This window comes from Rana temporaria, chromosome 5 (genome assembly GCF_905171775.1).
Source record: "Rana temporaria chromosome 5, aRanTem1.1, whole genome shotgun sequence".
Classification (NCBI taxonomy): domain Eukaryota; kingdom Metazoa; phylum Chordata; class Amphibia; order Anura; family Ranidae; genus Rana; species Rana temporaria.
This window is the reverse complement of record NC_053493.1, coordinates 293,522,645-293,535,669: the sequence shown is the minus strand read 5'-3', so window position 1 is coordinate 293,535,669 and position 13,025 is coordinate 293,522,645. Positions and strand designations below refer to the sequence as shown.

Sequence of the window (13,025 nt, the reverse complement as noted above, 5' to 3'; positions counted from 1 at the left end):
GTAGTGCAAACTACAAGTGCAAAGAGCACTTGAAGGTAGACTAAAAGTGCACATGGAAGTGCAGTCGCTGTTAATCTGAGGGGCTTGTTTAATTTATTTTATTCACAATCTAACAAATTTGGCTGCTAATAATGGGGCTTTTTATATTTATTCTTATCTTTATTTTTATATATATTTTTTTCTTTCTCTCTTTTTTTCTGTTCTTATAACCACAGTCTTTTTGAGCTGTGTACTTTGCCTGGGATTTTCTAACCCTGAAATCCACGGACCATTCGTTTGACCTTTATTGGTCACCTAAGGTGATTTTCTGTGATATTACACCATAAATGCTATATATCCTTAGTATTATCATGATAGACATATCTGTTGTTTTCTGTCTTGCTTTCTTTTTTCTTCACATATATATACTCTGGCTGTATCTTAATTTCTATTGTATGCTCTCTCTGTTTTTTCTATGTCTGTATACGCATTGAGGACATTGACTACCATGAAATTAAGGACTTATTTAGTATGTATATACATATCTTTGTTAAAATTAGATCCCTGGTGTGGTGTGTGAAAATTCCTGCCAAAACTTCACTTTCGACGTGTGCTGTCGTTTACTGTGTATCATATGTGCCTCATGGATATTTCCGCTGAAGGACCATCTGTCATGTAATTATACAATAAGATATTCATTTTTTTAATTAATTTTTTCTTTTTTATATATATGTTATTAACCCTTTACACTGTATCATTACAGATAAAAATCTGTTTTTCTGCTAAACATGCATTCCTCGTCTTCGTCCTGAAGAAGCCCCACGGCGAAACGTGCGTTGGCGACTTCTGAGGAATATACAGTGGCTAATAATAATAATTTTTTGTAATATTATTTTGTATTATTGTTTTGTATTTATATGCTATTAAATTGAACTTTTTTTAAATCTACTTCCTTGGCCTGAAAGTCTGACCATCAATGTCCACTCGTTAGATATTGCTTCCTCTTTAATACTTTACAGATGCGGCCCATGTGAGTGCTATCCATACGTGTTTTTTTTTTCTACTTTTTCGTTTTCTTCCCCTCCTTTTCTCTTTATCTATCCAATCACTCTTTTTCTCTTGCTTTTCTTACCTTTTCCCCTCCCCTTTCTTCTCTTCTCCTTGTCCTCCCCCTTTTATTGAATCAAGTTAATCTGAGGGGGACATGCAAGGGAACTAAAAAACAGCATTTTAGCTTGCACATGATTGAATGATAAAATCAGCAGAGCTTCCCCTCATTTCAGATCTACCCCTCAGATTTACAGCGACTGCACTTCCAAGTGCACTTTCAGTGCAATTTCAAGTGCACTTGTAGTGCAAAGTGGATTTACCTTTCATAAATAACCCCCAATGTTCTGATATTTTCTGATGGTGTTTTTACATAATTGCAGCTGAGTATGGCCTTAACATTTATCTCTCATATTTGTTCTTATCCCTACTCCAAACAACCTGGTAGAAGGTAGTAACACCAAGGGACTAATGGCAGAATGGTACACACATCTTTTTAAATAACTGGAGAAATATCTAAAAAATGATGTATAAAGGGAGATCGCCTGGTAGGGATCGTACAAGTGATCATCCAGATCTTGTTTTCCTATTTACTGATGCTTACCCAACTATTTATTTGTCATAGTTTATGCCATACCCAAAACACTGTTATACAGTGAGCTTAAGAGCTAACTTGTATGCATTAATGTAACCAATCCAACAGCCTTCATCACTCCTCTAATTGCATTACCATGTCTTTATTTCTATATAATGTCAGTGCACCCATTTGTGTTTATGCTCCATATCTATTTGGACTGCAATAACATCACATGATATAAAAGTAATCGGATATAATTGTAAAGTCAAATTCCATAAATGTTTGCATTAGTCTGACATTAAAGTGTTACTAAACCCACAACAGTAAATCAGTCTGTATATGCAGTAAAGTGTGCTTGTTATACTCACTGTAAGGGGCAATCCTCTGCTTTTTGAAATGGCTGTTTGATCCCCCCTTCTCTGATCTCCCCCTTCTTTCACAGTCCCCAATCCATCTGATGATAGCACAGAGCCCTAGGAGGCACTCTGCACATGCTCAATTTGGTGTGTATTGGTAGAAAGTTGTTTTTTGGGGAAAGTGCATGTGATTGGTACAGGACCAATTAGCACTGTCCAGACAGAGGGTCAGGGGTCATGCAGCTGCATAGGACGGTCAGTGGATAATGAAAACTCCTCCTACAAGCTTTAACCAGTGCTGGGCTGGACACTGATAGAAGTCACAAGACTGCTATATACTGCTGATGAGAAAAGGTATTTAGCAGTTTAGATTTACTAAAATAATTGCATTTCCTTGTTCTGTGTACTGTGGGAGACTAGATATAGTGAATGCAGGGTCCTGGGTTTAGTAACACTTTATTCTCCAATAGTTTTTATTGAAAGAAAAAAGAATATTACAACAAAACAGAAGCATCATCACAGATTCGTAAAGCGTTAACAAACACCAGAAAGGTCCCCATCACAATATATATTAGTAACACTTCAATCAATTTTTATGTATTGTAACCACATCCAAATTTAGTCTTGTGCTTTATATATAGATTTGGTATTTAAATATTTGTTGATCATTTACTTCTAGTATACATACAAAAGCAACTGATGTGGGTTACTCCAAAGACCAACCGATAAAACATGGTATATCATCTTATAATACATTGTGCTAAAAAGTATTAAGAATTAAAAGGCACATTTTAATATGTACATCTTGCCTCCTATATTTAACCGGGTGGATAAAACATAAGTATAGAACATTACTTACAGGAATGCGTACAAAGTCCTCAACTTCTGCACATAGCTCAGACACTCCAGAACAAAAACATGGTGAACAACCAAGTGGGTTTTCAGCATGCAGGGCAAAGGTTCCACCTTTACATTCATTGCAATAACTACCGATCGCATTGGCCTGAAATACAAAACACATTAAAAGAAAAATATTAGTTCAGTTATAATACTAATAACAAATGTTGCTACTTAACTGGTACAGATAAGGAAGGATTTCAGGAGACCTCGTGTCCAAACAGGCATGGGATGAAGATGCTAAATAGCTTACATTCAAACTGTATGCAGCCCAGTAGTGTATTTAGGTTTTGTGCTGCCCTAGGTCTGACTAAACTCGTGTACCCCCTAATTCAAATATGACCCATGTACCCCCTGTCAAGACCACACCCCTTTCTATTTAAGACCCACCCTGAAATTTTCGAGTTCTTATGGCCTGGGGGGGAGGGGGGGTGGTCAATGTATTCCCTTAATTTGCATAGATTTACTCTCCCTTCCTGTTTGGCTATGGGGCAGTAAGTGACAGGAAATCTCTGCAATGGGTCGGGGATGGTAAAAAAATAAACTGTCAGGGGCTATAACCCCCCCTTACTCTATCCAAAATGAAAAAAAAAAAAAGTGTTGCCTATAATTCTACGTTAAGCACAAATTTCTGATAATTTTATGGAGAGGACTAAGAAGATATAACCATGCCAATGGATCAAAAAACGCTAAAAACGCTGGTGAGCTGCGTTTGAGCATTTTTCGGCATCTTGAGTTTTAAGAGTTTTTTCCTGCCAAAAAACGGCACTTTGAACGCATATTTCTTGCGTTCAGAATAAAGCCCATAACCTCCACTGCTCATTAACACTAAAAAACAACCATGTGTGCATGGACACATAGGCTAACATAGAGTGCAGTTTATGGGCTTTTAAAAAAAAACACCCAAACAGCAATAAAATGCAGTTTATGAGCTTCAGTGTGCATGGAGCCTAACTAAGCAACATATCTCCTATTACGGCCAAACTAGATTAAATACAGTAAAACCTTGGATTGCGAGCATAATTCGTTCCAGAAACATGCTTGTAATCCAAAGCACTTTTACATAAAAAAATTTTTTTACAGGGTATAAAATAGAAGAGAGGCACCTCTAAGGCCGGGTACACACGAACAAACATGTACGGTGAAAGCGGTCCGTCGGACCGTTTTCACCGTACATGTCTGCCAGAGGGCTTCTGTACGATGGTTGTACACACCATCGTACAGAAGTCCGCGCGTAAACAATACGCGGGGCGTGTCCGCGTCGTCGCCGCGACGATGACGCGGCGATGACGCGGAGACGTGGGCGGGCCTGCCATTTAAAGGCTTCCACGCATGCGTCGAAGTCATTCGACGCATGCGAGGGACGGCGGGCGCCTGGACATGTACGGTAGGTCTGTACTGACGACCGTACATGTCCGAGCGGGCAGGATTCCAGCGGACGGTTTTAAAACACGTCCAGGAATATTTGCCCGCTGGGAAAAGGCCCGGCGGGCAAATGTTTGCTGGAATTCGGCCCGCTCGCGCCCACACACGACCGAACATGTATGCTGAAACTGGCCCGCGGACCAGTTTCAGCATACATGTTTGGTCGTGTGTATGGGGCCTTAGTGTAGCAGTAAGTTGCTAAATGTTGTACCTTCATTAAATGTAATCATATTGCTACACTTAGAGGCTCCTCTTCTTTTTTATACTCAGTTGTGACATGACGCTACTCTTATATCAAGATATCGCTTGTATATCAAGGCAACATTTATTAATACATTTTGCTTATCTTGCAAAACGATCTCAAACCAAGATACTCTCAAACCAAGGTTTTACTGTATAGGTTTTATATTTGCACAAGTGTATGTTGTGAATACACCACTAGATGGCAGTGTCTGAGCAACATAAAAGAATACAATACTACGTTTAAACGTATTCAACTGGAATACAGATCCTTGATATTCAATCTGAAAAATTAGTAGTGTATATTTACCTTACAAGCACAGTTACCAGTTTCTTCTTCACAGCTACACATCTTCTGTTTATCATCGCACCAAGCCGACTGGGTTCCTTTTACATCACAGTCACAGGAGATGCAGCTGGGGTAATTTCTGTATCCAAATAAACAAGTATTGCAAGTCTGTCCGGCAAACTCCTTCCTGCACAGACACTGGCCAGTAGTGAGGTCACACTGGAGATTGGAAGACCCATATGTACTGCAGTTGCATTCCTAAAATGAATCAAATCAATGTGACACTCAAACGAGTTTGTATAATAAATATATACAAACATGTATAGATAGATATATAGATAGATAGACAGACAGACAGACAGACAGACAGACAGATAGATAGATAGATAGATAGATAGATAGTTTTGCATTTATAAATTCATTTTTAACACATTTATAAAAGGAACAGGAGAATATTAATAAAGTAGGGAATGTTCACTGTGAATCAATTACTGTTATTTTTACTAGCTTTTCTCACATAGTTATACTGCATTTTACATACACTGAGGGATATAACACGTATATACTGCATGTACTGTATATCTAGTCTTATGCTGGCCATACACTATATGAAAAATCGGCCGAAGTTCTGTCATTTTGGTCAGTTCGTTCGTTTTTCAGACAGTTAATGGGCACAAAATCGGTAATCGTTGGGACGTATTTGAGCCGAAAAAACAAAGAACAAATTTGGAAATGTTCTGCCGAACGAACGATAAATTGAAAGTTTAATGTGTATTTTGTCCGAACAGTTTGCACTAAGTATATGTAAAGAAACAAACAAAACATGTATTAATTTATGTCCACTGAACCATTTATCGGTCATTACATGATGGCTTTATCATTTTTTCTCACTGCCGAATGTTCATTTTTGGCCGGTTTTGCGTATAGTGTATGGCCAGCATTAGAGCAACATCTTGCAGCAGCTCACTTCAACCAAACACTATTGGCTTGTGCAATCGCAACACTACATTTGCAGATAACAAGTGTTAAAAAATAACAAATTAAAAAAATGTGACTCCTATTGCAGGCCCTCCCATTTCCAATCTCAGCGGTGAAGGGAATTTCAGGACATCAAGAGAGTTTTAGGTACTTACATTAGCTGCATTAATATATATATATATATTTTTTTTTTGCAATGACATTTGGCTAATAGGATGGTTAAAAGTAGTAGAAGAGGGCCAGTTTACTGTCCTTAAGAATTTATGGGGGCCGGACTGTCAAGAAGGGCAAGCCAGTATGTAAGATGGCGCATTGGTCAGCGCATGCACGGTCGCGCACGCGCTGATGGCTCTTGGCGCCAAATGGACTATTTAAAGCGACTGACACCTGGGCTCCTTGCTGTATGGTCTACAGCGTTCCTGAGACCCACCTGCTACCTGTTTAATCTGTCTGCTTACCCGTTCCTGAGACCCGGCTTGTTCCTGATTGCTCCTGCCTGCTGCCTGCCTAGACCCCGGCTTGTTTGACCACGCTTCTGCTACTCCCTCTGAGCTACTTGCTGCCCACCCGTTACTGACCAGGCCTGAACCACGACACTGCCTCTGCTTCCGAATCTGTTACCTGATCCGCCTGCCTGTCTTTGACCCGGCCTGCCTGGACTTGCTTGTGTCCTGTACTACAGAACACCTTCCCCGCTGACTGCAGATTCCAGCTTCCTGCATCTCTGCCTCCAGCTGTTCCAGTCATCTACTGCACTGCTGGCATCCCTACAGTCTCCTGAAGTTCAGCTCAGTCTCTACATCAGCGTTCCTGACAGGCACTTGTGCGACTCTGCACTCGAGAGCTCCCTGTCTGCACTATCAGGGGTTCCAGAGTCAGAGGTGTAAAAGAAGCCGATCCCTGCATATCGGGCTCTACTACTAGGTACGTGACTAGGTACGTGACACAGACTGTGGCCAGTGGACGTAGAAAATATCCCATCGTTGGTTTTAATGGGAGGAATAGTGCCCAATAATTGGTGTCAGTTGCCCCAAGGGCTGGACAAAGGTAAGAAAAGGGCCACACTTGACCCCAGGGCCACAGTTTGGGACTACTGGTTTAGAGTCAAACTGGTGATCTTGAGGCAAATATACATTAAAACGTATACATTCGGTGGGTGGCAATCGGTCTTATCAAACAGTAACTGGAAGAAAGGGTAAAGCCTTGGCTAGTTAGTTGAAAGATATGGTTTAGATAGAAAGGGTTTCAATTGGAGGGTCATTAATTAGGTAGTCTGGTCTGATACTATTGTGTTTATCAAACAAAAATGAATACACAACAGCTGCTTTACTCCTCCCTGCATTTCAACTGTATTTTGCGTTTTGAAATTCCATTTCATACCAGACATCCAAGCTCAGGATCGTGGCCCCAGTAGTTGGCATTGCAGAATTCGCACTTTGGTCCGTGTGTGTGAGGGGGACAGATACACTCTCCGGTCTGCGAGTTGCAGTTATTCTGTGTATGCTCACAGTCACAAGCTGAGGACAAACATCATACAAATCATACAGATCTGATCATCAAGAAAGACAGTTACAAAGAATACATGCATACTAGTCACCCTGTATATAAATAACAGCATCTATTTAAGGGACTGAAGCAATATTTCTTGAAATAGAGCTTATCAATTTACTGAAAAGCAGTAAAAAAACTGAATGCTTATTGATCTTTATGTTACGCTTAATATTATATAAAACTTATAAAGCTTTACCATGAGATTCATTTGAGATGGAACAGTGGTAGAATACAGATTGGACACATAAGAAAAATAGATATTAATGCTTCGTACACACGACCAGTTTTTTCGACGGGAAAACTGCTATGAGAGCTTTTCGTCTGGAATCTCGGCTGTGTGTATGCTCCATCGTAGTTTTTCTGACAGGAAAACTGCCGGACAAAAAAAAAGAGAGCAGGATCTCTTTTTTCCCGTCAGGAAAAAATCCTGGCAGAAAAGTCATTTGTCTGTATGGTTTTCCGAAAGGGTAAAAAATTGTGCATGCTTGGAAACAAATCGACGCACGCTCAGAAGCATAGAACTTAATTTTCTCGGCTCGTCGCAGTCTTTTACGTCACCGCGTTCTTGGCAGTCAAAAGTTCATCAGACTTTTGTGTGACTGTGTGTATGCAAGGCAGGCTTGATAGGAATTCCGTCTGGAAAATCATTGTTTTTTTATCCGACTGAAAAACCGATCGTGTGTACTAGGCATCATCGGTGTTGCTAGCTGACATTTTCCTCAGTCACTTGACTTAGCAGCCAGGACAATGACACATAAAATACCTTAGGGCTCATTCACACCAGGTGTAGTGGGACTGTGTTGGACAGCTATTCCAGGGCTGTCCCTCCACAAGACAAGGCAAAATGCCTGTCTCTAGTCAGTGGCGTAGCGTGGGGGGTGCAAGGGGGGGCACCGCCCCGGGCGCAAAATTTAGAGGGGCGCTGTCACGAGTGTGGATAGGAGGGAGCACCAACAACAGATGGGACATAGGAACATATGCATGATGTCACCACTCCAGACTTTACCAATCATTATCAAGCACGCTCTCCTCTTCCCTACAGCCACCATTGTCTCACACAGTGGATCATGCGACCTGACTGGAGCTAGCTGAAAAAAGGCAAGTCCATGGGTCAGGGGGGTGCAAATTACTTGCCTCGCCCCAGGCGCTGACAACCCACGCTACACCACTGTCTCTAGTGTAGCCGGTATACACCACTGTGTTGTGCTGGTGTGTGGGCATTGTGCACTGTATAAAAATAATGCATGTAGTACTTTTTTCAAAGTAGAGCGGTTCACTGAATGCCAGGCAATAGAACTGGAATGGCTTGTGTGAATGAGCCCTTAGCTCTGAGTTTCTTTACTGCTACAGTAATAATGTTTTCTATTAGTTCTAAGATATAAATTGATATTATTTACTGAGTAATTTTATATAAAACATATCTTGCTGAATATGGCTTAAAGCTGATCTCCAGGAATTATTTGTATTGCATAGTTGCATTGGTCCAGTTGATGGGCCACTGGAGAAGCTAAAAATCACTGTAGTAGTCAGCCCTACTACAGCGATAGCTGAAATCTTCTAGATCCTGTTGAGGTTCTCTGTAAGTGGCTTCTCCTCTGCACACAGAATACATTTGGTTGCTTACTTCCCACCACCACCATTCATGGAAAGCTTTGTATTTTTATCAATGAATGGGGTTACTCTTTAAAATCGAAATGAGTCAGTTTAAAAACCTACGTGTGCAGCTGCCATCCTGATATCCATAAAATCCATGGACACAGATGTCACCTTTAAAGTGGTTGTTAAGCCACTATATGCAATTGATACCATTCTCTCTGTTTAATAATCCTGTGTGCCCCTGTGTCTGTGTTATATAAAAATAAGCCGTTCTTTACTTGTTTTCAGAGAGCTGCTCTGCTCTGTCATGACTCGCTTCCTCTCTCCTTGCCTCGTCTGACAACTGCAGTGGGCGGAGCCGAGATTCCCCCCCATTGACGTAAGTCGGGAAGGGAGGAGGAGAGAGGTGGCGGTTCACGTGAGCACCAAGCAGCGATCTGAAACCAGTAAAAAATTGCTTATTTTTATAAAACACAGGGGCACACACATTTAACAGAGAACGGTATAAAAAGTTTAATGTAGCTTCAACAACAGGAGGGGAGGGGGCGGGCACTGACACTGGAGCTGACAGGCGGGGGGGGGCTGGTGAGGGGGACAGAGGAGAGACAGCAGAGCTGCGGATGACAGAAGTATGTAAACTGACCACGGTGTCAGGGCTCAGCAGCCATTATAAACTGTGGTCAGTTTACAGGGGGGGGGGGGCAGAACCAGGCAGGATCGGCCAGGTTTCTTAGGTAATAGAAGGGGCCAAATTACACAGCACAAGCAGTGTGCTGTATAAAATGCTTTAAACGAACAGGATCAATATTTTTTTTTTAGGGTGACAAGTCCTGCCACTCTATTAACACATGGGTACTGGCCGGCTTTGTATTTTTATCAATGAATACAAGGTGCTCTCTGATTGGACAAGATGGAGAGTGGGGGCTGAGACATCATGAACTCCACCTCATCCAATCAAAGAACATCTTGTAATTATTGAAACAAAAATACTAAGCTCTATGAATGGTGACAGTGCCATGGGAGCAACCCCTTGTGGTAAAGGTTTGTAGCTATGACTATATTAGCACCAACTACTACAGTCATTGTCAGCTTCCCCAGTGGTCCTTCAGGTATGGAATAAGCATATTTATATTGTGCCAAGCTGGAACAATGTACATATGCAATACAGATCATTCATAAGTTCAGTTTTAAATATGTTTTACTTACAATTGTTTCAGGGATCTTTTTTTGTCTAACTTTAGCTGCAAAAAGTATAAAAAAAAACCTGTGCTTGCTGGTAGGTGAATGAAGATCAAACCATAAATGGAGATATTAACACAGAGAAGACTAGGAAAAAAAAAAAAAGATTCTAGTTTCTAAAAGGTTTGAAAAAGAGAAATGCTGCTGCAGAGAAACACCAGGGGGCAATGCAGGACCTCTCCAAATAACTTCCAGGGTAGCTTAGTTTTTGTAAAGGATACGTCCAAGCAGCAATACATTTCTATAACAAAAAAGAATACTGTATTTATTGGCGTAGAACACTCACTTTTTTACCCTGAAAATAGAGGGTAAACTGTGCCTGCGTGTTATACACAGGGGGCTGTGGAAAGTTTTTTTTCCTGAAATTTCCCTCTCAAAGTTAGGGTGCGTGTTATACGCCTGTGCGTGTTATACACCCATAAATACGGTAGTTAAAGAAAAATAAATAAATAAATCTATCTATCTATGGATTTAAATCTATATATAAATATTGCTACTATAATCTGGTGTTCTGTAATACTGAATTAGTGATTAGGGGCCAGATTCACAGAGAGAGTACGCCGGCGTATCTACTGATACGCCGGCGCACTTTCAAAGTTCCCGCGTTGTATCTTTAGTTTGAATCCTCAAACCAAGATACAACGGCATCTGGGTTTGATCCGACAGGCGTACGGCTTCGCACGCCTTCGGATCGTAGATGTAATACTTCGGCGTCCGCTGGGTGGAGTTTGCGTAGTTTTCCACGTCGGGTATGCAAATTAGCTATTTCCGACGATCCACGAACGTACGCGCGGCCGTCGCATTCTCTTACGTCGTCTCTAGTCGGCTTTTTCCGGCGTATAGTTAAAGCTGGTATTTTGCGGCGTATAGTTAGATTTGCCATGTTAAGTATGGCCGTCGTTCCCGCGTCGAAATTTGAATTTTTTTTTTTTTTTTTGCATAAGTCGTCCGTGAATCGGGATGGACGTAAGTCACGTCTAAGTTTAAAAAATTACGTTGTTGTGACGTCATTTCGCGCAATGCACCGCGGGAAATTTCGAAACAGAGCATGCGCAGTTCATTCGGCGCCGGGACGCACTTCATTTAAATAAAACACGCCCCCTAATCGCCGATTTGAATTCCGCCGCCATAAATACACTACGCCGCCGTAACTTACGGCGCAAAATCTTTGAGGATATGAAAAAACGCCAGGTAAGGTACGGCGGCATAGCGTATCTCTGATACGCTGCGCGGGTGCAGATCTATGTGGATCTGCCCCTAGGTGCTTATTCCCTAAAACAGATAAAGATGAGTAAAATGTTGCAACAGATATTCTTCATATCAATTCTTTATATCAACCAATAAGCAATTCTTTATGTTTTCCTTATTGCAGTAAACTACTGTCCACTACATATTATCAAGGCTCTGAAGACTTCACTTTAGAAGTCTAACAATATATTGGGGGTTATTTATGAAAGGCAAGTCCACTTTGCACTACAAGTGCAAACTACAAGTGCAAAGTGCACTTGGAAGTGCAGTCGCTGTTGATCTGAAATTAGGGGAAGCTCTGACGATTTTATCATCCAATCATGTGCAAGCTAAAATGTTGTTTTTTATTGTCCTTGCATGTCCCCCTCGTATCTACAGGGACTGCACTTTCAGTGCAATTTCAAGTGTAGTTTGCACTTGTAGTGCAAAGTGGATCTGCCTTTAGTAAATAACCCACAGTATCTATTTGAAAGGCCCCCTTACTACCCCTCAGAAGGTCTGTATAATACTGTGTTGGCATGTGTAAAACTATACTGAGTTTGACCGATATAAGAAAGCACTTTAATTATATAAAAACTCTATTGAAACAAGAAATGCAATTCTGCTAAGAGCAAATCACTTTCTGAATTAGTCTTTTTTTTTTAATAACGACATTTAAAGAAAAGCTCCATCGGGATTTGATCTTTGGGTTTGTAGAGGAAAACATAAAGCGTGAACTCCATATACCGCTGTGGCTGCAATCCAGTTGCTGTACATTTAGGCTCTCGGCATTTGCTCCGGCACACTTCCAGCCCCTGACTGGCACTTTGCTGTGTCCTGTGTGTCAGGAATCCCCAAGAGATCTCTGTAGAGCCAACTAATCCAGGCTGCAGAGCGGTGTTCAGGAATAGGAAATGTGCCGTGAACCACGAGCAGAAATGTACCAAAGACAATCTCTGGATCACAACCACCCAGGTTAAAAAAAAAAGCTTAACGCTTACCCGCTTATTTCCAATCAGATCATTATGGGGTTAGTCTTTAAAATATCTAAATGAGTCAGTTTAAAAACTTACAGTTACAGCCGCCATCCTGATATCCGTAAAATCCATGGGCACAGATGTCACATTTAAGTCCTGCCACTCCATTAACACATGGGCACTGACCGGCATCATTACACATTTCGGAAACTGACCCTAATAAGTTACAGTTACAAGGCAAGCAGCCAAAGCCAGATGTCAAGCCATAGAACCCAGGCTGCGGATAAAAACATTGAATCAAATTTTATAGAGATCAAAGAAAGGAAATCCGTTATCAACTGATTAATATTAAAATATATTCACATTTTTCCCACCTAGAACAGATGAATATTTATAAGTCAAAAACATCAGATATAACTTACAAGCTATGCTGTATAAATGAGTATTTTGAACACCATAATACAAATATTAAAATGTAATTGCAGTTATTAGCATTTATGGACATAGTAGGGAAGCAATACAAGCTCTGTTAGTTTGCTATTGCTATGTCCTTAGTGGGAAGATTTACCCTTACGTCCTGTCCTGGGACCATCATCACCAGGGCAAAGGTGGAGATAGATCTCTAGAATGTAATAGTTGTCAGCAAA

At 40.9% G+C, this 13,025-nt stretch overlaps 1 protein-coding gene across 1 annotated transcript in view; it reads right to left on the bottom strand.

The window, feature by feature from the left end:
- LAMA1 (laminin subunit alpha 1) overlaps positions 1–13,025 on the bottom strand; it is a 239,231-nt gene that overhangs the window by 115,610 nt on the left and 110,596 nt on the right. The window contains exons 21-24 of the mRNA XM_040353992.1: positions 12,475–12,655; positions 7,169–7,305; positions 4,832–5,068; positions 2,819–2,962 (exon numbers count right to left, since the gene is read on the bottom strand). Coding sequence (XP_040209926.1) covers positions 2,819–2,962; positions 4,832–5,068; positions 7,169–7,305; positions 12,475–12,655 — 699 coding nt within the window. The remainder of the gene's footprint in view (positions 1–2,818; positions 2,963–4,831; positions 5,069–7,168; positions 7,306–12,474; positions 12,656–13,025) is intronic.